This window comes from Pelmatolapia mariae, linkage group LG10_11, assembly GCF_036321145.2.
Source record: "Pelmatolapia mariae isolate MD_Pm_ZW linkage group LG10_11, Pm_UMD_F_2, whole genome shotgun sequence".
Taxonomy (NCBI): Eukaryota; Metazoa; Chordata; class Actinopteri; order Cichliformes; family Cichlidae; genus Pelmatolapia; species Pelmatolapia mariae.
Window position 1 is genome coordinate 57842381 of NC_086236.1, and position 25880 is coordinate 57868260.

Here is a 25880-nt window from a genome sequence, read left to right on the forward strand (position 1 = left end):
ACTTTTATTGTCACATCACATGTGCAGGTACACTGGTACAGTACATGTGAGTGAAATTCTTGTGTGCGAGCTTCACAAGCAACAGAGTTGTGCAAAATACAATAATGTAAAACAAGCAAAATATAAAAATGGCTAATCTAAAAAGTAATAAATATATGTACAATATGTAAAGGTATATACATTACTGAATGTGTATACTAAATATGTTTTTCTACGTGTGTGTGTTTGAGTGTGTATATAGTATGTATATACATGTTTTACAAATGAAATAAAGTAAACAATAAAATAAGATATATAAAATATACAGAGGTTGGTATGTGCAAAACAGTGGTATTTATATACAGTATGGAGTGCATAATGTTGAAGTTCCAGTAGTGAGGGTGAGGTGTCTATGAAGTGTTCAGCAGTCTGATGGCCTGATGGAAAAAGCTGTCTCTCAGTCTGCTGGTACGGGACCGGATGCTGCAGAACCTCCTTCCTGATGGTAGTAGTCTGAACAGTTTATGGCTGGGGTGACTGGAGTCCTTGATGATCCTCCCCGCTTTCCTCAGGCACCGCTTCCTGTAGATGTCTTGGAGGGAGGGAAGCTCACCTCCAATTATCCGTTCAGAGCACCGCACCACTCTCTGGAGAGCTTTGCGGTTGTGAGCGGTGCTGTTGCCGTACCAGGTGGTGATGCATCCAGCGAGGATGCTCTCAATGGCACAGCGATAGAAGGTCCTGAGGATGCGGGGGCTCATGCCGAATCTCTTCAGTCTCCTGAGAAAGAAGAGGCGCTGCTGCGCCTTCTTCACTGTTTTGTTTATGTGTACTGACCACGTAAGATCCTCAGCCAGATGTACACCAAGGAAGCGGAAGCTGCTCACTCTCTCCACAGCGGCGCCGTTGATGGTGATGGGGGTGTGTACTCCTCTGCACCTCCGGAAGTCCACTATCAACTCCTTTGTCTTTGCGACGTTGAGGGTGAGATGGTTGTCTTGACACCAGTGGGTCAGGGCGCTGACCTCCTCCCTGTAGGCCGTCTCATCACCGTTGGTAATAAGACCCACCACTGTAGTGTCGTCCGCAAAAATCACAATGATGTTGGAGTTTCTAGTGGCCGTGCAGTCGTAGGTGTAGAGTGAGTACAGGAGAGGGCTCAGTACACACCCCTGTGGAGCACCAGTGTTCAGTGTGATGGGGGATGAGGTGGTGCTGCCCAGTCTGACCACTTGGCGTCTGTCAGACAGGAAGTTAAGGATCCAGCTGCCGAGGGAGCTGCTCAGTCCTAGATCCTGCAGTTTCCTGTCCAGCTTCGAGGGAACGATGGTGTTGAATGCTGAGCTGTAATCTACAAACAGCATTCTCACATACGTGTCTCTCTTCTCCAGGTGTGACAGGGCAGCATGGAGTGTCAGGGCTATGGCATCATCAGTGGACCTGTTGTGGCGGTATGCGAACTGTAGAGGGTCCAGTGAGTCGGGTAGTGCAGAGCAGATGAAGTCCCTGACCAGCTTCTCGAAGCATTTGCTCACGATGGGGGTCAGGGCTACGGGTCGCCAGTCGTTCAATGAGGAGATGGTGGAGGATTTGGGTACAGGGACGATGGTGGCCATTTTGAAGCAGGCTGGGACTACAGACAGAGAGAGGGAAAGGTTGAAGATGTGTGTAAACACTCCAGCCAGCTGAGCCGCGCATGACTTGAGGACGCGGCCGGGAATCCCGTCCGGACCAGTAGCTTTGCGTTTTTTTGCTTGTACATTGCTTTAAACCTCAGAAAACCTTCGCCAAAGTCTTATTACTTAATCGTGGGCATTCTCTATGGTTGCAACCACTACATACTGTAATTCTAATCATGTGACATTTGTTTCCAAAAATTGGTAATTTCACTAAAATCTGTTAGTGATTTGCTTGAAAAACTGATCTGCTCTTTGAGATCAGTTAATTCTCTCCAACAACAAAAAGAGGAGTTTATTATCACAACAAACTCAAAGTTACAGTCAGAAAATTACAGCTACGTTAAAAAAGAAAGGCCATATGCAGTCCTGCTGTTGCAGTGGTCCAGCCAAAGTTCAGGCCTTAACCCAACTGAAATGCTGCGGTGTGACCTTAAAAGTGCTGCGCATAAACAAATGCCTCCAAACTTCAATGAACTGAAGCAATATTGTAAAGAAAACTGGGCCAAAACTCCTCCACAACAATGTGAGAGACCGATAGAGTCGTACAGGAAATGATTACATCAAGTTATTTTGCTAAAGGTGGTTCTACAAGCTACTGATTTATGAGGTGCGCTCAGTTTTCATAGCGCTGCACAAAATACTGCGAAAACTTTCTTTTTTGCATGAATGTATAACGAAACTGGGGGGAAATGAGTAACAGTAACTCGGGAGGCTCAGATTTACACTGGGAGTAACCAGAACGGACAAGATTAGAAATGGGTATGTCAGTGGGATGGCTCAGGTCGAGTTTGATGGGATAGTTAGAGAGCCGAGGCTGAGATGGACATGTGTAGAGGAGGGGCAGTGGATATACTGGAAAAAGAATGCTGAAGATGGAGTTTTCAGGCAGGAGGAAAAGATGAAGACAACAGAGGAGGTTTATGGATGTAGTGAGGGAGGACACACAGAGGGTGGTGTGATAGAATGTAGGGATGGAGATGGAGAAGGAGGCAGATGAGCTGCTGTGTCGGCCCCTAAAGGGAGTAACAGGAAGAAGACTGAATGACTTAAGTTGCCTGCTGTTGCTTAGCTAATTGATTCGTTATTTCAGTGTTTCGTTCAGCTGGAGCACTGGTTGGCATCTGGGTGCCTGCAGAAATAAAATAGGGGTAAGTAGGGGTTCAAGATGAAGTTTTTGCCCTTCAGTGTTAAGTGAAGCAGAAGTGTTTGTGCGTGTGCGTGTTGTCACTTTTGGCTTCACAGTGAAAAGTGACAGTGAAAAGAGACAAGGAGCTGACATGAGAAATGTTTGATTTGTCAGAACATTTTGTGCTCTGTCAGCTGAGCCCCGCTGACATTCCTGGGTTTGCTTCTTTCATTTTTAATTCAGCAAACCGGAATGCTACAATACCGTCTCCCTCCCCCCCCAAAGAAAGGGCAAATACAAACTTTCACAAGATGCTCCTGTTGTAACTTTGATTTTCATTACCCATACTTGTTTAGATGCACTCAGTGGAGTACAAATTGGCCTGTTCACCAAAACTGCCAAACTGCTAAAACACCCAAATGTTCCAATAACGTTCCAGAATTTATTCCCAGATTGCTGCTGGTTTTCACAAAAACCTTCTGTCTTATGTTTTCTCGGTTGTTATTACACACTTTATTGAGCTTATGCACCTCAGAAATCCCCTTTTAAACCTTTAAAAATAAACAAAGAAGCATCTTAGTCTCATTGTGGAACATAAGAATTATTAATTTTAGAAGATTTCTAAAACTAATTCGTAAATTGTTTTTGCAGCACAGATGGGTTTGAGACCTTCAGTATTAGAGCGTGTGAACTGTATTTGAATGTCTACATTCTGTTTTATTTATTTAAAATTCCTGACAGATGCTGGTTTAATCTTTAACATTAGTAAATTATATTAAGCTTTTACTAATTATAGACTTATAGAAGAAACTGCCTTCATTGATAAAATAATACATGATAAATAAGGCTGTGTTTTTACCCTATATTTTTTTCAGACATTCCTAAAGCATCCACGATGCTGCATTAATCTGAGTCCTTATGTCACGAAAACCTACAAATTGCTGAAATGTTGATATGATCCTCGAAAAACGTGCGAATCTGTACAGCTGAACAAAACGTTTCCTTCTTTTCTCCTTATTTTCCTCAGTGAGGAAAAATAAAGTCTCTTCTTTTTCTGATAATGTCTCTGCAAAAATCTACACTTCTCAAGTGCTCTTTCAGGTGCTCATTGGTACCTCTTGCCTGATATTTCCAACTCCACTGTATGATTTGCATCAGAGCACAAGAATGGACTGCAAGTGGCCATCAGACCCTGCTGCATGGGGCTTGTTGAAGAAGTTATGACATTTTATCAGAGAGCAGTCTGGAACAAATACTTTGAGCTTCTAATGGAGCAGTTTATTTCTTCCAGTTCCAGTTCAGATGCCTGCTGGGTAGTATTGCATTAACAGCTGTGATGCGTGTTTTTTGTTGTTTGTTTTCCTTTTTTGGGTCTTTTTTGTCTTTGTAGTAGTTTTAAGACTTCTTTAGAGGGTTAGTGCACAGCTTCTCCTGCATGTGTCAGAAAAGCATGAAACTGTCCACAGGTCATTTTTGCAAATTGTGTTATGGCCAATAATTACATTTTAATGTTAAGTGACCTTCAGTGGATAAGGGAAAAGTGCATGTTAAATGTGTGCTGGGTACTCTGCAAGTTACCACCCTGGAAATGTTTTTCTCCATTTGAACCTGCATCGTGATGCCTAAATCTGGTCAAAAGTCAAATGTGTGTGCACTCTCTGTTCTTTTTGTATTTTCAGCAACACTTGCTGTACATGTGTGCTTCAATTACGGGGAGGAGGAACATATAAGATTGTTTAGTTCAAATAAACAATCATATATGTTTTTGTATTTCTGTCATTTTGGTTACAAGTGAATCTGTGTGAGGTCTGTTTATTTGCCTGAATTGACGTGATCCCAGTCAGTGGCTACATAAGCATGTGCTATCATAACCAGTGTTGCTGTCGTTACTCCAAGAAAAGTGATGTATTACACATTACTTGTTACTTTTTATAAAATGAATGCAGTACATGACTGAATCCCTCACCAGAGAAAGTAAATTGTTAGTCAGTTTGTTACATTACTTCCACATTACTCTTTAACAGGAATTCAAATGCATTTTCACACAACCACCACAGGAATCCTAATCCTTATCTGGAGACACGGTCTGTCTTTAAGTGTATCCATCTGAACACAAAGCAGTTGAAAACCAACCCAAAAAGACTGAAAATGATTTGCACTGTGATTCTACTTTAGAAGCACGAATAGATAGAAATGAGGTCTACAAAGCTGCAATCTGACAGCTCATCACTGCCTTTGTTACCCATTGAAGATCAAGCTCTGGCTGCTGGGCTGGGGGTCAGTATACACTCAGATTTAACATGGTTCTTCACCACTTTATGCCAGCATGCTGCTCGTGCAGATGTTTGCAAAGAGCCAGAGCGGTGTTGTTTCTGTCCAGTTTGCACTTTACCATCGCACACTTGTCTTTACTTGCAATAAAACTAAAAGTAATGGGGGGGGGCAGGGTTCATATATCCACCCGTTACGCACATAACTGAGGATCTTTTATAACAAAAGTAACAACATAATTGTGACTTTAATGTGTTTACTGAATTTAGTACGGTAACTCGTTAAATTACTGCATTACTGAAAAATGCAAAGGTATTATGGTGACTTGTTACAGCCGACACTGTTCATAATATCCTAATTGACTCGTATTAGTCGCCAGTTTCTAAAGACTGTGTGCTGTCAAAAGTTCCAAGTTGCTTCCGAGTTCACAGTTTACGTTTGGGAACTTGATATTATTAAAAAGTAAGCAGGCATAAGGATGAATGATAAATTCAGCAAAATTGGGTGGTATTCAAATTAATTCCTGGGCTTCAAGGAGAATTTTAAGTGGCAGTCGACACCTTCCTGTGCACCCCTGCCTCTTGCGCTTGCTTAAAGGTCCACATTCTGTTTTAAAACACCTGCTCTATTTGGCTAATGAGTAGAAAGATTTTGTTACCTACTGATCGCGGAGAAATATTCCCAAATGAATGTCACTATTTGAACCAACTCAATTACCAGAGCACTCTCCACTGAGTGAATGCCTATGAAAGGAAAAGTTTTACTTTCCGGTTCTGTCACTCTCCATCTTCTCTTTCTTTATCTGTTCACGTAGGTCCCTTCTTCCCTTTTGCCTTCGTAGAGTTTCCAGAGTTACTCCAGTTGTTCTAACATCTGCTTTTTGGCCTACTGATAGCTGGCAGTTGCATTTATTTTCCAACTTGATTTTGTGACCAGTGGTAGTTGCAGAACTTAGAAGTGGGGGTTAGAGAGAACCAATCTAGGTGCTGATGGTGTCATTATTTTATAATAACAATCAACATTGTGGAGTCATGTGCAATATTTGACAGGATAGTGCACAGATAATGTGCATTATCATGTCAGTTATTATCCTGTGAGTACAGGATTAGAAAAGAGCATATCAGAGGGACAGCTCAGGCTGGAGCTTGGAGACAAAGTTAGAGACAAAAGGCTGAGCTGGTTTGGACATGGACAGGAAGGATCGTGGATGTATTGGACAAAGGGTGTTAAAGATGGAGCTGTGAGGCAGGAGGAAAAGAGGAAACCCTCAGAGGAGGTGAAAAGGGGTTGGTGTGACAGAGGAGGATGCTTGGAATAGGTGAGATGGAGGCAGATAATCCGCTGTGGTGACACCCACAGGAATCAGCCAAAAGAAGAATCATTTAGTCATTTTCTTGCATGCTTAACAGAAAGCTCAGTTGATTGTGCTTGCTGTCTGAAACACCTGTCTGATTACTGAAGAGTGAAGTGTATCAAAAATGCAAAACAACCAGGGTTCGGCCTCTTCGGTCCTCAGCATGAAAATCAACACTGTCCAATAATCTAATCATAGTTAATTTGTCATCCTTGACAATACGTTTCTTTAGTGAAGGATTTCTATTTTTGATGATTGAGTTTGACCTTGCTTTTGTTCAACTGTAACCAGATAAAGTCAGTAAACAAACTATAGAAGATTTTTATCCCAGTATTGTGGTTACTGAGCTTCAGCATCACCACACACCTTTAGTTTAAATCTAAATGATGCATGAGTATGGATAGAAATAATGGAGCATTACTGGAGATTTATGTACAGTAGCATTAGTCTAGCCAGTGATGAATTTTTAAAACCAAAGTTTGCAAGCATCCTTTGGCTGATTCGAAAGATAATGATAGATGATTTCAAAGGCTAAATGTTTGCTTAGAAAAAGAATATTTCAGAAGGTTTCACCTTATCTCAGCTGTGTTTGATGTGGCGTCCAGAGACTTCCATGTATTTGAAGTTCTGTTATGTGATTCACTCTGATAACTCACTAGTCGCCTCTGTTCTTCACACACACACACACACACACACACACACACACACACACACATGCATCCTTTTACATACCCAGCAACAAGTAAGACACTTCTCTAAAATGAAAGCATTCATTTTAGCTCATAAACTTGAAAGAAATCCAGACGTGAAAGGCAAAAATTGAATTGTTGTTGAAATTAATCAAATAGAAACGCTAAGAGAGTGTGTGAGAAAGGGATGTTTCTCCAGTCCATTAGTGCACTTTAAGCATTACAGAGCTGTACTATTCAGTTACTTTTGGAGAATTTTAGAAGCAGTCCATTGATCAAGAAGACACGAGCTTGGCACTCACAGCTACTCAAATGCAAGCAGGATGGCATTAGGGAAATAAAGTGAGCAGCAGCCCTCCAAAAAGGCTGTGTTCTGTTATTTAAAGTGAAGTGCAGCCATAAGATGTCTAATAGTGGGACGGTCATTTCATGATGTCTTGCTCTCAGTTTTGGCACAATGTACATCTGCCCTTGAAACTGCAACCAAGAGGTAAACTACAGCATCCACTTTGGACTCGTAACATGCAGGAAGCATTTTGACCATTTACTTCCAGGAATTGTTAATTTATCACATGCCATTTGAAGCCTCTGGCCATTGCTCACATCTCAGTTTGTCTTTCGTGTATTTGCGCTGAGGAAATTCCTGGTCTCCAGACAACGCTGCTGGAAACCTCTCCTCACTCTCTCCCACTTACTGTTTTTAGACTGGTGGCAAACGAGGCAGCATCACACATGCACACGTACCTTTCCTCATCTCTCGCACTTTCCAACACTTCCTTTTCACTTTGGTGAACCCTCTCCCCTTCGTTTCCTCTTTCATAGAAACAGCCACAGGGGTGTTCCCTCAGAGCTGCAATCACAGTCAGGGAAAGTGTGTTATCCTCTCTGAATATTCACGTATATCAGGGTGTGTGAATCTATTTTCTGCCTGTTCTAGGGATTTCCATGCTGTAGGACCCAGACATCCCCCCAGAGCTGTGACTGTGTGTAAGAGTATGTGTGCATGCTTTTTAGTGTACGCTCTATCATCATCTCCTTCAGTGATTAGGACTGTCTCTGCCCCAGACTGGGGTTTAGTCTTTTTTCCCTCCCATGGGAAATGGAGACTTGAGGCTGATTTGCATGCAACTGTCTCTTTTTTCAGTCTGTGCTGCACTTTGCAGGATCGTCTGGATGTGTGCATGTGCACGCGTATGCGTGCTTGTGTGCATGCGAGTGTGCAAAATTGTCCTTGCTTGCTCGCTTGGTAGGGTCTGACCAGTGCTGCATCTGGTTCCGTGATGAGAGACATCTGCAATCGGGGACTTAACCCGATTAGAGAGGTACGATGGCCTGGGGGGAGCAAGAAACGGTTAAGGCATGGTTGGATGGCTGGATGGCTGAGAAGAAAAGATGGAGAGGTCACAAACTGACCAGCGGGCCACAGACATAGCAGCTGGAGCAGGGAATGCTTTAGGTGGAGAGTGTCCTGTCAGACCTCACACCTTCACCTGTGGAGAAATCTCAGTCTATGTTTAGTGCTGTCATTTTCACACATTTCTCCTTTTCCTTTTTATCCCCGTTGTCTTTTGCTGTCAGGCTTATTTTTTTCCTCTTCCTTTAACCTCCTTCTGTCCTGTCTGCTTTCCATTATATTCTTTGCCCCTTGCCCTCAGCCTGTAATGGCACAGACTTTAAATTTATCTAGTTTCTCTTCATCCTCATCATTGTTACCAGGCGCTTTATGTTTTTTTTTCACTCTCTTCCTCTCTTTTTTGTCTCCTGATGGCTGTGCACACATGCATACACTTTTCCCACACTCTCTTCCCTCATCCTTTCCCTCTGTCTTGGTCATGTGGGGGCAGTGGCACTCACTCATTCCAATTGACAGATTACTTTCCTAATGGAATTTAATTATTCATCCCTTCCTCATGGCGATTTAGCCAGGAAAAGACCGACAGCAGCAGGAGCAGTGTGCGGGAGGACAGGGCAGAAGGGGAAGGCGAGGAGGGGGGAGAGAAAGAGAGGAAGGGAGAGGTGCTCATTTCCTCCTGTGGCAAGAAACTGGATCACCTCCGTTTTGATTTGGAGAAATGTCATTCAGCGAGAAAGGGAACAGGAGTGAGGGATGGTGAAAGAAAAATGGAGGCAGAAAGACACCAAGAAACACAAATTCATACAGAGGGAGAAAAGAATGAATGACAGGTGGCTTGTGGGCAAAATGTGTGAGTATGAATGAATATACATACATTTTACTGCATGGATAACACTCATGTGAACACGAAAAACCTGTCTTTATCACACAGGAGTTCATGACTTACACCAGATACTTATTCTAAACTTAAACACAACTATGATTACATAACACAACTCCCAAACATGAGCCATAAACATTAAGTCTATTGCTCTAAATGGCTGGTGAGTCCCAATAATGTGACAGTGTGAACAGATTTTTGTCACCTAAATCTGAGGAGTCACACACACACAAAACCATTGCGGGGAACATGGGTGCTAGACAACCTGTCTGTGCTTTCGTCTCTGTACCTCTTCACTCGCTGTCGTACACACCTCAGTCTCTTTTCTTGTGTCTCCTTTTTCCGTCTTCTTGCCTCGTCTCTCCCTTCCATCTTTTTGGCTCTCTCTCTCTCTCTCTCCTCTCTCTCGCACTGGGGATCCTAATTAAGCTTGGCTGCTCTTTGATGTTGTCGCCTTGGCAACAGTCACCATGACGAGGCTGGGTCTGCACACTCTCTCACCAACTCGCCCAGGCATACACAGATACCCACAAGTACAGTGCACGCACACAAACACACACACACACATGCAAATACGCGCACGCACACATAGGCTGTGTGAGACCATTAAAGAATACAGCCAGAGTTTGACCCTTGGTTCAAATGATAGCTTGCAAAATGGCTCAGGTGTGTGCGCAGGCTACATATGTGTGTATCTGTACACATGTAGTCAGCATGTGTGCATACATGTAATAAAAGTAGAACAACATGCAACCGACCGTGCTAGACGAAGGTGATGATTAATGTGGAGGTGCATGCATGTAGGTGGTTGAGAAAGCTTCAGTTCGGCTTCATCACGACAGTGACCAGGTGGCTGTGACACACATACAGCTGTCATGGCCGCTTGCTCTTTCATTTGACCTCTTGTTGTATTTGTTTTGTTTTCCTAAATAAATGTTGGTGTGGGCTAAAAGCCCTTGAGATGAATCATGTGGTAAAGAGCAATTGTTAGCACTGGCTGTTTCTCCAGGCAGTACATCAATTGGTAAACTCAGCTGACTTCCAGCAGGGGAGTTCCTCATTTCTCTCCCCATGCCCCGACCTTTCTCTTTAGTCTCTGCTTTCTGGTTCTCTCTCGCTCCTTAACCTTTTCTCCCCCCAGCAGTAATCTCTTTACAAATTTTACAATTGAGTCCAAGCATTTTGTTTTAAGAAGTGAAAAATGTATGCCAGTGCACTGCGAAATTCCAACTTATCCCAAATACAGAGCTTCAAAAATGCTGCTTTCTTAAAAAAAAAATATTATTTTGCGTTAACAAAAATAATCCTCAAATAAGTCAAAAGTGTCTAAAGAACAAAGAGATTTTTTGCAGTGCCCTTTCTGACCTGATATTTCCTCATTCCTATCTTTATCTCTTCATTTCCTCTGCACTTCATCCATCTCTTTCCTCCGCCTTCTCCTCTCATCAACCCCACCACCTCCTCCTCCTCCCTAACCCCTAGCTCTTGTCAGCACCGTCTGGAGGACGGCCCCGTAATGAAACCTGCTCTTACCACTTCCTTATAACGATGGCTTTGGTGACAATATCAAGTGTAACCACAGCAATTACGAACCCGAACGTCAACATACGAGGAGGGAAAACCACAATTAAAGTGGCCTTTTTTATTAAACTTAAACTTTCTGGCCCACTTACACAGCTGAAAAATGTTCACACCCTACAACACAATTTTTCTATTTATTTTTTTTAACAATAGTTAATAATAAAAAAAGGATCCAAGTTTAATTTTAATGAAAAAAGTCAGCTCCGTACCATTTGCAGACTCTTGTGTATTTATTTTCTCTGCAAAAAATAAACAAATAAATCACATTCATTCAACTTAGTTTCGCTCCATATTTTTCCCCTGGTCGTCCAAGCCCCATCTGCAGTGGCTCAGTGTCCCACCGGTTTCAGAGTCATGGCTGGCATGTGCCCATGAGACCGGCTGAAATCGCAGCATACTGCCCTTGTTTTTTAAATATTGTCTCTCTGATCATTAGAAACCTGTTTAGCTTAAGAGCCACTGCTCCAGATGACTCAGCATCTTTGGTTTAATTTTAGCAAGAGAAGAGTTGCAGGTTATATGAAAATGAGCCAAAGCACTGTGTGGGGACTGAATAGATTACTGATTAAATGGATGGTGTTTTCCGTCTCAGGGAAGACATTTATTCTGAATTGCGGGTGCGTTCTTTAATCATCAGATCAGTCAGCTGTACTGATGAGAAAAGGACCGTGCCAACAGAGCATCACGATGAAAAGTTTTCTCAGCGACACATTAAAAGAAGTGTAACTCCTTTCCTCAATTGACTCTCCACATGTCCTTCCTGTCCCCGCAGCTGTTTGTCATCGACAACGGAGCAGACGACTGGCGAATCGCCATGACGATGGAGAGGGTTCTGCTAATCGCCCTGGAGCTGCTCGTTTCTGCTGTGCATCCGGTGCCTGGGGACTTTAAGTTTCAGTGGCGGGCACGGCTGGCCTTCTCGTATGCGCCTTCGCAGGCCGAGGCTGACCTGGACATGGTGTTGAGCGTGCCCATGTTCCTGCGCCTCTACCTCATTGCCAGAGTCATGCTTCTGCACAGCAAACTGTTCACCGATGCTTCCTCCAGGAGTATAGGTGCCCTCAATAAGGTCAGGAGAGTTTTAATCTTGTAGATGTTTCTCTGAGCGGTATGCATTCAAAGGTATGCACCTGTGAAAGGTTTCGCTGGAAACAGGTGATGGAGTTGTAAAGGTATTAAGGTCAAGAGTTCTCTTCTCTCTCTCTCTGAATTAAGCCTGTGTCTATGTTGTGCCTTTTATCCTTGGCCTCTTTCGCTCTAACTATCTGAAGTTCTTCCTTCCCCTTCTGTCCTTCTAGTCCAGCTGTTTCTTTTCATCTACCGCTTCAAATCCCCTTCCTGTCCTTTTGTTGTCACTGTGCTTAGAGACTTAGATCTAAGCTGTGGTGGATCTTTCATAATACAATATGAGACAAGAGCGTGAAATGGAAACAAGTTATTGCATACAGCTCAAATGGGCCATGAAGAGAAAGAACTAGAATGAAATTGCAGTATGAGTGCAGAAATATGTTGAAGTCGTGCAACAAATGGCTGATGCCAGATTTGTAATGACTTTATACGACAAACATTGCTGTAAGATCAGGAAGTAGAGATGTTGCATGTTGCAAATGTGCAAACTAGGTGGAGGAGAGCAAGTGCAGCAGGAGAGATATAGAGGAGATTTTTTTAGATGAGTAATTTAGCAGGTGGCGCGTGTATCGGCGACGGCTCTCTTCTGACCCTCAGGCAGCATCGACGTGGAGGGAAGGTGAAGCTGCCACTGAAGTGCAGCTGTAAATGACAACTCATTTATCAGCTGCTTTAGCCTTCCAGGGCTCAAGCATCAAATGATCCATCTGCCAGAAGTTGATGGTCTGCCTCTTATTGATGAATGAGCCAGAGATAAAAAAGTACACTGACACAGGCCAGTTACTCAAAGACACCGTATAGCCTGACCCGAGTCAGAGGGCAAGCCCTGATCTCGACTCCAATTATAGTGGAGATTCTCTGAGTGCTGCCGCTATCAAAAGCTACTCAGAGGACTAATTAGTAAAACATCAAGTCCGCTTGGGAAACAGTGTGCAGGATAAGGATTCAGAGCAGCACAAGATTAACTCCTGGAAAAAAAAAAGTGAAGCAATGTGTGTATGTGTGTGTCTCTAAATGTCTTTTAGGTCCATTTTAACACGCGGTTTGTAATGAAAACCCTTATGACGATCTGCCCTGGGACGGTGCTGCTGGTCTTCAGCATCTCTCTGTGGATCATTGCTGCCTGGACCGTACGAGTGTGTGAGAGGTTAGCACTAAAGCTGGTCCGTTTGCGATTGTGATTTGGTGTTTATTGCGTGTACATGAGCGTACATGAGTGTGAGTGTTGGACTGTGATCAGATGAGGAATTCAACTCAGAAATTAAATTCAACTGGCAGAATCTATAATCTGAGACGTCTGTGCAACATAATCCCTCTTTAGACTTCAGTTTATGAGGCTTTCTCAACAGTTGTTCAGGCAATGGATTTGTTACTTCATTTGTCTGTTTGTCAGACTAAAAATAAAAATTAAAAATCAATATAATAGTGTCTGAAGAAAACATTCATTAACATTAATGACCCTCCAATAAGGCATTTCTAAGCAATAAACAATCTGATATTGTTACGGGACACTCGAACATAGTTTGTCAGACACTAAGGACCTAATTAAGGACTTAATAGTTGATCATTTGTCAAGAGTAAAAAAGAAATAGCAATAACAGTACAATATAGCTCTCATCACCACAGTGTAATGAAACATTACATGAACAAACACGATGCCAAATCCTCATAGAGATTCATACATTTACACGAGAATAACTAACCCACAGGCATGTTTAAGCACCCACATCAAAAATGTGTATTAAAATTCCTGAAGACATTCTGAGCTCAAATGTTCCTTCCTGACCTTGGAAATATCACGTTGAATAAGCTTACTGACTTTTATTATGACAGAGATGTGACTGATGCCGCTTTTAAGTCTTTCTTTTTGATTTAAAACCATAGCTGCGGCTGTTAGATCACCAACTGACATGTTATATCTCATTTTTTTGATTTAATGTAAAAATGTACACAAAATTATGGTTTTACAGATGCAGTGACTCTGAAAAGCAGACAGAGCTGGGGTTTTTGTTTTTTACTGGTTTTTATGATTAGATAAGCAAACGTGCTTCTGGCTGTGATCAGAGTGGTATTTCTCAAAAAGTCATACAGTTCCTGTAATTTAATACACCAGTCGCAGATGTTTTACACAAGGATGTATAGTTGTTAACAAAGATATTAATTAACACCTAAAAGTATGCTTATATCAGCTTGTTGTTACAGTACAATGTGTTACAGCTTTATTTTCATTCTTTCCCAGTTAACATCTCACAATATGTGTTTTTCATGCCATATATATATATATATATATATATATATATATATATATATATATATATGACATGAAAAAAACATTACGAGAAATCCATATCATACTCAATACAGCAGCAAACATATGGCAGTACAGACTGGTGATTTATCGACCGCTCTTGCATCCAGCAGGCAGACGCTCAGAAATGAAACGGCTTACAAACATATCTGTTTCTCTGTTGTTATTAAAGAGCACTAAATCCAGTTGTTCAGTTACATTTAAGAGATTGATAATTAAATTTTACAGATTATTTAATGCTTGTAATGTGCCATCAAGTGCAAAGCAAAAGGAGATGTATTCAAATGTTTTTGGAGATAAATCAAGGAAATGTAGGAAAATGTCAGCTGGTTAATAGGCTTGATTAAATGCATCACTGCCCGGCTGCTGGGGAGTCCTCGGTTGGTCCGTATCCAACTGGCAGAAACTGGCATTTTGCTTCTTTCCAAATCAAATTAATGAAGAAAAAAAAAACAAAATGGCTTCAGACAGCGTCCAAAGATGTGACTTTTCAGTCTTAGAGAATAGAGAGACTTCAGAGCAAATATATCTGTTGCTACCAAGCAAGGTTACATCTTATTATATTTCTGCTGAATAGTTTATTGAAAGAAAAACTTTGTTTCAGATCTGCACCAGGTTTGGTTGCTATGGTAACAGTGTTGCGCGTAGGGCAAGAACGATGGAGGCAAAAGATGCAGTTATGTGTAATGTGTCAGACAAAATTGCTGGAAACATTTTTTAGGTTAGACGCCCACATTTGCAGACAGGACCAGTGGGACAGTTATTGTTTGTTTTTTTTATTCATTATTATTATTTAGATGTTTTACTATTGACTGACTTTATCCTCTAACAATAAACATGTTGGTTTTTTTTTAGGTATCATGATGCCCAGGATGTGACCAGTAACTTCCTGGGAGCCATGTGGCTTATCTCTATTACTTTCTTGTCTATTGGCTATGGAGACATGGTTCCTCATACTTACTGTGGCAAAGGAGTCTGTCTGCTCACAGGCATCATGGTCAGTACATTTCCTCTCCTTCCCCTCTCTCTGCTCTCCCAGTAGTGCTGTCCTCCCCTTGTTCAAAGGTCAGCAGATTAGAGCGCATGCTGTCATTTGCAAGAGAAATTCTCCCATTTGTGTAATTTGGGCAATCCTCTCTGAATTAGCCTGCATCTGTGCTTCTGTGTGTTTTGGGTGTGTAGGCGTGCAAACAAGAGCATGTTAGTGGTTTGTGTGTGTGTGTGTTTTTTTATGTGTGTGTGTGTGTTTCTATGCGTGTTATTCCCTTGTCTGTCCTCATTGCATAATGAAGGTCCTACCTTTCAGTGTGCCATGTCCTCCCACTCTCATTTTTTTCCTCTGTCGGTCTTTCTTTTTTTTTCTTTACCACTTTCCTCCTCTCTTGTGCTATCTCTCTTTTTTGTGTTTCTCCTTCTATCTTTTTTCTTACTGTCCATCTCCCCTTCCCTGAGGCCATGTGTTTATTTCTATCTACCATCCATCTGTCAATGTTTAAGCTGCCGACTGATCCTCTATTTGCTTCACTTCACAGGTGTTCTTTCCTCCTTCGAACATTTCTTTCACTCTGTTTCTTGCTCTCCATCTTTGTCACTATTATTTTAACACTTCTCTGAATGAGTCGAGGCAATTTGTGTCTTTTGAAATGCAAGAAAATTTGATTTTTTTTTAAATAACTCTATAACTAAATATTGCATATTCTCAAATTAAATGTGATAAGTATGTTAACCTGTGCAGATAAGGTCATGAAAGGAAAATAGGGTTTAAAAATAATAATATGATTTTCTGGGAATACATTTCCCAAAGGACACAATGGTCCTCGTACTTGTTGCCAGAGGAGAATACGATGACTGATGGGAGACTTTATTCAGATTAAAAGCTGAACTTCACTGTTCAGTGGTCCCTCAGCTTATTTGGGGGAATTGCTGTAATTAACAGAATACATATTCATTTTACAAATTGGCTTTTGCCCATTATTATTGCCAAGTCCCAATTTATCACTGTGTTTCTTAGAAATCCTTAAGTAGAGGACATGAGAAAGATTGTATTAGACACTGGAAAGGTTGGTTGCCATGAACTGTAAATAATAATGTAATATGCTGTTTGTCTTCATTCATTCTTGAAAATAGAAGACATCGTTACATATAAGATTTTTTCTTGTACTTATAAAAGCAGTGTGTTCATATGAAAGAAGACAATTTAAACAAAAATACTTAGAACCAGTCCTTAGATGAATCAGGGTATAAGGTAAAACTTGATTATATGATCACAAATATAACCTCAGTATATGACATTGACAAGATTGACACGAGTAGGCGTCATGTAAATACACTCATGTGAAAAAAGAAAGTTTCCACGGGACTTAGGCGCTCTTACTGTTTCCATGGGAATTAGGATAGGGTGGAGGGTAGCTGCTAATCAAATGCATTTGATTACTTGATTATCAGCATGTCTGGTCACCACTATAAAGCACATATTTTTTCCAGTTTGTTGGTCTGGAGCATTCAGCTGTGTGTTAAGACAGTGCCACAATCTTCCCAGCAGTGGACATCCCAGCAAATGCGCTCCAAGGTCAGATTATGCAATGCTCTAGAGAAACAGCAAAAACCCAAGAGCTACAGCTAAGTTTATACAGACCTCGGATAACGTGTTAAATGTTAAAGTTCATGACAGTACAATTGGAAAAAGACTGAACAAGTATGGCTTGTTTGGAAGGCTTTACGGCAGAAAGCCTCTTCTCTCAAAATAGAACATGGTAACACAGCTTAGGGTCGCAAGTTGCTTTTGAATAAACCACAAAACTTCTAAAAATGTCATTTGGACAGACAAGATGAGGCGATAGCTCAGTAGGTAGAGTGTTTGCGCCACGATCGGAAGGTCGGGGGTTCATTGGTCAGGGGACCATTGTTGGCCATTAACTCCTCTGTATACCAAAGTATTACTAGAAACAACTAGTACTGCTAAAGCTTAGTCCATGCAACAACAACGATGCCCCAAATACAGCAGCAAATCTACAACAAAATAAGTGAAAAAGAAATGAATCAGGTGTTACAATGTGTTACCCAGTCAAAGTCCAAGTGTCCTTAAGCTCGCTGTTTATAAATTAATGCCTACAAACCTCAATAAACCCAAGCAATGTTGTAAAGCGGACAAAAATGCTCCACAATGATGTAAGAGATTAATTGTCATACAGGAAATGATTATTTTAAGTTAATGCTGCTAAAGGTGACTGTAGTGTGATATCACATCACCTTTTGCTTTCTTTTATACATACACAAAATGCAAACATTGCAGCCATTTTTTGTCACACTGTATTGTTATTAATATATCAACCATCTTTGCAAACAAACACAAGTGCAATAGTGGTCGATGTCAGATAGAAAACTGGGCAAATGGGCCCAAACATGAGCCAGCCCCCACAGTCTGAAGGACCAGGCACATCCCAATGTCTCCACTGTCAGGCAGTTGTCCACATGAGCAGACTGGGACCTCCAAGACAGTTGGAGGTGTTGCACAAATAAAACAGTTGCATAAAGTGTGCAAATGCTCAGTTTGAAATATTTTAAGAGCCTTCTTTTCGTTATAGTAGTCATAAGACCACCAGGAAAAAGGATTAGAAATGTGAAATCTCTCCACTTTCTTTGAACACCTACAGCGTTTTATTGCCAATGCCATTTATAACAGTATTGAAGGCAGCTGAGAAGTGCCTTGAGATGTAATTTAATGACTGCTAGACGTCGGTTTGAAGAAGAAAAAATCAAGGGAACAACTTAAAATAACTCTCACAATCCAAACTACATTTTTTCCTTTCTTTTGCATCTTCTGTAGTATGTACTTTGGTCTTTGAAGTTATCTGTTAGATTGAAAAAGTTAATTCAAATAGATTTCTTATCTCCATAAGAGCCCAAACCCTGCATGTGTATTCTTTCATCCTCACTTTGTCCACTCTCTCTGTTTCTGCCGGCTCACTGTATAGCCCATTAAATGTGTGAATAAAAACACACTTACACACACATACCCCCATTTTCTGGATGAATCATCCAGTCTGTGTTTGAGATAGAGTACTACTTTTACCGTAACGCGCACACAAAAACAGACACAAAATGGGGTGCATACAAATGGTCCCAAGCCCACTGCTACAGACTCCACATCCTCCACACAACACTGACACAGAACTTGACATACACTCTGAGTACAGCTCCCACACACTCGCTAACCCTGTCACACACAAACACACTCTCATCACACTCTTCACAGTGGTCAAAGTGCTTTATTTTTGTTGATCATCAGAGATGGAGTGAGGCTGCAGGTGGAAAGAGAAAGTTAAAGCATAACTATACGAGAAAGAGACCAGGTGTAGCAATGTTATGAAACTACAGGGATTGGTGGGTTGGAGGGGAGCGCAGGGGTGACAGGTTAAGGCAGAAAACTTTTATTTATTTATTTTATTTTGTTGTTGTTGTTTGTTTTGTTTTGTTTTTTGACTGCCTAAAATTACTGTAATGAGAAATTCTCACTGTTGTTACTATGACAACACATGAAGGCCAACGGTGTTGGAATATACCACTGCCCTGAGGCTACCTGGGGGTGTGCCAGGTGTTAGTGTGTATTTGTGTGTGGTCGTGTGTTGTTGTGTGTGGGTGGATAGAAAGATGGAGGTTAGGTACACTATACCACAAATGTTGTGTACAGCATATGTGATACTGCACTTCATGTTGTACACAGGTAGTGTGTACAACATGAAGTGTTTATTAAACTGCACTGAGAAGTAGGGCTTGGTCTATAAACAAATAAATGAATGGCAGTATAGTAAGACACAGCTGTAGTTATATGACATTTTATTATTCAAGGACTTGTTGTTGGAGAGCACTACTGTATACATGAATAAAAATTTAATGTGCTTTACCTATTTTTACTGTGAAATAATACAGTGGATTCCAAAAGTCTATGTTTACATGCCAGGTTTTTGTGGTGCGAAACCTTGGCATTCAATCCAATTGTAAAACAAACTGAAATCATATAGTGGGGAAAAAATAATATTTTCTAACAATAACCTCTTTTCATATATATATGCACGTTTAAATTAAAGGTAATCTACAAAGGAAGCAGTTTGCAGTAAGGTGCTGACCAGATATCAATTGAAGTTAATGAGATTAAGTGACGTCAAGTGAGAACGTGTGAGTCCCGAGTTGAACTTTTCTCAGCTTCTCAGTCAAGGCGACTGACTGAAGCAGCTATCAATGAGAGCAAAGGATACTGTCGATCAACATTTGACAGACTGGTAAATACATTAGAAGGTTACCTAGGCAACCGGAGCCTAGAATCGCCACTTATGAACAACTGTCTGCGACAAATTTATGTACAACAAGCTAATAACTGCTTGTATGGATGGCTCATATTTGTTCTTTTTGGGTCGGAGTCTGAAAGTATGGCACATCATGACTTGACAATAATTGGCAATATATTTAGCACAACTTGACTTGCAAAGGTGCTTCAAGATTACAAAGGCATCTCCTGTGCGCACCCCTCATCAGCTCATCTGGGCAGATATTTAATTGGATATTGGTTTGGGCTCTGCAATTGTATAACCATAATCTTCTAGTGAAGCCATTCTTTTGTTGATTTGGATGTATGCTTTGGAATGTTGGTTAGCCACACAAGCCGTATTATTTTATGGATACGTGCATTAAAAATGCTTTAACCCACAAGCAGTTCAGCTAAATCAGATTAGCAGTGGCAAAGCTTAGCATATAGCTTACGCTAGAGCCGTCTGTCAGTCAAAGCTTTTGTTCCTTGAGTCCAGTCTTCAGATTAATCTCTGACTCAAACAAGTGGAGGTGCGTTTAAAACATTTCCACTAGAGATCAAGAAATTATGTTTTGTAGAAGATTTACAATTTCTTTCAAGAACATCCACACTGGTTACAGGAAACTGCAGTACCCATAAGAATCATTGTGCTGCAGAAACAATTCGAGAGACAGACAATCAGAAGAAGGTAGGCTTTCAGAAATGGCTCTTTACAGAGATTGCCTGTTTTCAGTAGACGATTTCAGGGGGGCTACATCAAGAGCCAATATGAGATAAATAAGGCATTTTTGAACTGTAAATCAAGAAAAGAGACCTTAAAAATATATATGGTGCTGGAAAAATAAATCATAAAAATAATATTCATTTATTGTGACTGCATGATGTATAGTATAAATTCAGGAGCAAGAGGTCTCCTTTAAAATGTCCTGCATTACAGTGGGCTATATTTCCAATATTTTTAACATGTAGATTAATCCTAAATGTAGGTGTTACATTTAAGTTTTACCATATGACTGTGCATAATTATTTTTATTTCCTACAGCTTCTTAACTGCAGTCATACTGTAGTTGTGGATGGCTTGCAGGTTAAACGGATGCAGACAAGCTATCATTTTTAACCTTTTTGTGGCTTTTCTGTTCTAAGTGCTTGCATTTTGAACACTAATTGAGCATATTAAATGGTTTTGTTTGGTTTTTTTCAACCGTATTTTTTCCTCCCTCTGCATGTTCCCACTGACTGGTTTTGGAAAGAATTTTCCACTGCTATTTGCATTCACTTTTTACCTGGACCGCGTGGGTGTTACACAAAGGCACAGATGGGTGATTCCCCCTTTTCTGAGTGGGTAGACGGCTGTGCTGTACTGAAGAAAACAAGGGGAACACCCTGGTAAATGGAAGAAATCACAGCAGCACAGCCGTCATCAGTCGTGTCACTGCATGGACATTTCACAGGGAGCGCTGCTGGAAGCAAATAGATGCAGATGCATGTGCAAACAAATTGACACATACACACATATACAGCCACTTTGTCAACACATGCTTGCACATACACACACACAAAGGCTGCCCCGACAAACCAATCAGTGCCCCGCTGTTTCTGACCAAGGAGGTCATTTGTGAACACGTGCACACTGCGCTGCATTTTGTGCTGTTTGTTAGCTGAGGGCTCTGTTCCCTAAAGCGCAGACATGTACAAATGCTCTAAGGGGTTTCCATTGGCTCTCATCATATTTTATTCATAGTTTTTGAATAAACACAAATAGAGTGGATGAGTGTATAGACGTGGGCACTAAGGCCTGTTTGTGCGTTACATTTCACTGAACCCAGCCAAGGTTATTTTTGGCAAACCTGTCTTGTCGTTCAGGAGTGTGCATGATGAAGTCCCGGCTATTTCCTGCACGCTTCAAAATGTTGCGTGCTCCCTCGCTGTTGCTCTAAGTCACTATGTTTCTCTCCTTATATCTCTTTATTCTGTCACTCCTATCCTCTGCCAACTGTGAGTTTCGCACACTTACAAGCAGGAAGGAAGGCACTCATACATTTTCATTAAACACTCTTAATCTTAATTCATTACTTATCAGGAGATATGTGACCTCATTAACATTGCCTTCTTCTCCATCTTTCTCTCCTCCTATTCCGTGCACACACCCTCGCCTCATATATTCATCCGCCCATGTTTCTTCCCTTCCCCATTTATATTTACTCATTGCTCTTCACTTTCTTTATCTTTTCTTCCCCTCTCTCTTTTTTTTCCCTCTCGGTGCCTGCCCCTTCAGAGGAACCTGTGAGCACTCAACAGCCCCATTGAATACAGTGTCTAATCTAAAAGTTAATTAAGTCTGTCTTCTTCCCTGTGTTCCTGCTCCTCTTCTCCTCTCAAGCATGTCTTTTTTGGTTGAGAGACTGCTGTCATTCTCTCCCAAATGAATTTGCCGTGAGTCCCACGTGGGTTGAGCTGGGATACAGACAAACTAGTGCTGTTTTACACTTTTACACATCCTGCAGGCCTCAAGCCACCAGTGACAGGAGAAGACTGACACCACGTAATTCGGATTGACAACATCCAATTAAATTAAATTAGTTGGTGTCAATCGGTGATATTTTTTTTCTGGTTTTATCTTTAAGGGGCACATTTTCAGCATCCTATAGAGGCGATATAGAAGGCATCTCACACCAGATGGATTGGAGGTGAAAATAGATTTGGCTTGCCTCTCAACATGAGGAAATGTGGATCTGGAACAGAGCTATTCCTCCTAATCCTCTCCTCTCTCCCATTCACTTCTCCTTCTGTCATCTTCATATTTGTCCTTGCTCCCTTCAATCATCTGAACTAATTCCCTGTCCAAAAACCACAGATTTACCAGTTCCACCTCTGTACTGGCTGACTCTGTCCTCCTCCCTCCCTCCTCTCTTGTCTCTCATAGGGTGCGGGCTGTACGGCTCTGGTGGTTGCCGTGGTAGCCAGGAAGTTGGAGCTGACCAAGGCCGAGAAACATGTACACAACTTCATGATGGACACACAACTCACCAAGAGGGTGTGTAGGCATGCTCGATGTCAGTGAGTGCGTGCGTGTGAATGAGTGTGTCGTCTGTAGCAGCAATAAGGCAAAACTACAGAGTGTAAAGAGCACTCGTTCTCCCTGCAGCTGTCATTTGTAAAAGTGCGGTTTTTATGTGCAGTGCAGGTGATTTTACACAGTAGAATTTCTTTGGCATCGAGAGCCCAGCTAAACGGATTGTTCTTTCACTGCCACTGCGTCACCCTCCCCAACTAGCACATTACACCCTGTATTGTTGTGACAGAGTGCCATGTTATTTGAGTGAGCGAAGGCAATAAAAGGTCATCTCTGTCTCACTCTCTCTGTTCCGCTCCCTCACTTACCGCCGCTCTCTTTTTCTTTCCATCGCCGATCTTTTCCCTCCCACACCTCCCCTCTCCTCTGACATTTGTCTCTCTTACAGTAAATCCTTTTCTCTCTCTGTGTGTCACATTTGCTTCTCTCCTTCCTCCACCGCTTTCTCCTTCTTCTTTTGCCCCCTCCCAGCCTCCGTTCCCCACACCCCATCTCTCCCAACTCCCTCCCTCCCTCCTCTGGTCCTTTTCAATTTTTCATACAGTTGAAAGACCCAAGTTTTAAAAATAGCTCCCATATCAAATATGTAGGGTGCATGATGGCAGCAGGGTTATCTGGGTGACTGAACGGAGTGGGGTGATCAATAATTTGAGCGTGGATAAGATATCGACAAAGAAACCAAATAGACTCTGTGTGTCAGTTGTAGCCAGGCTCTCTCTTCATGTTCCTGCGGTCTTTGGCCAGGTCTGTTTTCACAAGATGTTTACCATCCTTAACCATGTGCTCCACAAGTGTTTGCAAGATCGGCGATATTTTGCAAACTGAATCTGAAATTAACAGTTTATTATTGAAAATAAGATTTAGCTACCTTTGTTATTATACAACATATTCATTTTGAATCATTTAGTTGTCTATTATTTGGTCTGGGCTGAAATATCCTAACATAATTCAAAGGCTTGCCTTGAATTTTAGGCATATATTCCTTAGAGGACGACTCAGTGAGTTTGGTAACCCCCTGATTTTTGCATGTGACGTATCAGTTTGAGATCTTTTGGCTTCCTGCCTTTTTAGTTTAAAGATGGATGTTGCCCACGTGACCATAAATTGTTTAGTTGGCAGCTGTATTCAAGCCTCCAGTCTGCCTTTTGTAAATGATTGTTGGTACACTGAATTAAAACCTCTTCTTCTGCTTCTGAAACAATGTTTGGCTGCCATGAGCATTTCAAAATTCACAACGAGAAAATGACAGAGAATGCTGTTACACACTTGCTTTATCTTAAATTATCTAAAGTTAATTTAGATATTGTATGTGGTGTCACACCTGGGAAATATCACATTTCAATGCATTTTTTTCTTCCATATTCAAGCTTTAATGTCTATGAAGCTATTTGCCCAGTTTGGACTGTTAAAAAGAATATTATGTGCTTTGTATATGAGAAGCTGTAAAAAAAAATATCAGTCTCCACCCTGTAAAATTGTGGTTCTCTACAGTCCTCCAAAACTGTTGTCATAGATCAGGCTTTCAAATATTTTAGGGACTTTCAAGCATCCGTCAATATTTTGTTAACTTGAAATTCTCTCCTGAGAGCAGGAATACCAGATATTACCCCTGAAAAATATAAAGGACCAAGTTCAAGCAGTTTTTCTAGATAATGAAAATTTAAAATGGCCCTTAAAAAATGATGCTGGAAAAACATAAAAAAAAACACCCCTACCTGAAATGTTACATAATATCTGCTGAAAAACAGATTTTTACCCAACCAACATTGTCAGTTGGGACGTTTTTTGTTTGTTTTCTGTTTTTTTGTTTTTGCTTTCATAAATTGTAAAATTTGCTATAGAGACCAAAAATTCCAAGCTAAATATATCTCTGCTTTAAAGCCAGGCCTCATGAGTCTTTGGAGATAGACTTGCTTTTGCAGCTAATCTCAATTGAGCATCCAACGATTTGCAGTTTTTTGACCACATTGGTGTCATTTTTCAAATCAGGTGGTTTTCATTTTAGTTTAATAAGGTCTCAGTCACACTGGTCTAGAAATCAGCCAGCAGCTCCCCTAAAATCTGTTGTCACTAGGGTAAAATCTGTATTCCCTGACCAGTTTCCAACATTTTCACTAAGTGAAAGCAGTTGTATACAGAATGGTAAACCCAAAATTTTGTGATCTTGTGATTGCTTTGGTTGCCAGCATGTTGTAATGGTTGCCCATTGTTTTCATGGAAGGCACAAATTTGTCCACAGTCTGTCGCTAACTACTCGCCGATTGGTGGTGACATTGTTTGAAGTGCAAAGCAAACCTAAAACAGTGAGCGTTCGCTTCAAAGTAAAAACTGTACAGGCCTTACTGCAACAGTCAAAACGTTTTAAAAGGCACAAGTTTTACTCTCTGTTTATGGTTTATGTTGCATTTTTTTTGACAATTTCCCTAACGCAGTGTTGCCAACTTGGGACAGTCCTCCCCCAGCTGCTATCAGGGCAGGAGATGTTCACACCTATGCGTCCAAACTGCAAATGAATCGCGCATGAGCGAAGCCGCTGCTCCCGCACTGACTGTAACGCAGTCAGTTCTTCTTTTACTCTTATGCTGTTTTGTGGATCACAAGGTTTAAAACTAATTATAAACACACACACACACAAAGTAACTCCACCAGAGTGCCAATTTTGGGTCACTTTTGCCGGTCCAAGCCCGGATAAAGGAGCAGGGTTGGAATTGTGACATTAAAAAACAATAATTGCTAAAAGAAATTTAATTTGTAGTTCTAAATAAATTCTAACTGGATTTAGGACGTTTTTTTACTCACTTTATGTCTCTTCCACGATGTTGTTTCTCTCTCCAACAACGTAGGTTACAATTACATTAGCATGACCAATTATGCAAATTAGGCAATGACGTCATTTAGCGACTTCTAGCGACTTTTACGACAGCCAATAGCGATTTTCCTTACTGAGGAGTTGGCAACACTGCCCTAACGTGCCATATAGTTTTTGAGTGTCTGCAGACAAGTTACCATTTTCCATGTAAACAACAAGTGATCACGGCAACCTGCTAGTGACCAAAGCAATCGTAAGAGGGTTTTCAATGCAACACCATATACCTCTTTGCAACCAATTTCTCTTAGCTACAGAAGCAACTTGCTAATATGCACTTTTCTCTA

General features: G+C 41.2%; 1 protein-coding gene across 1 annotated transcript in view; it reads left to right on the plus strand.

Annotated features, from left to right (window-relative positions):
* Positions 1 to 25880, plus strand: part of kcnn3 (potassium intermediate/small conductance calcium-activated channel, subfamily N, member 3) — a 62775-nt gene that overhangs the window by 22906 nt on the left and 13989 nt on the right. Inside the window, 4 exon segments of the mRNA XM_063485897.1 lie at positions 11686 to 11982; positions 13067 to 13188; positions 15205 to 15346; positions 22578 to 22688. Of these exon segments, the coding sequence (XP_063341967.1) occupies positions 11686 to 11982; positions 13067 to 13188; positions 15205 to 15346; positions 22578 to 22688 (672 nt within the window).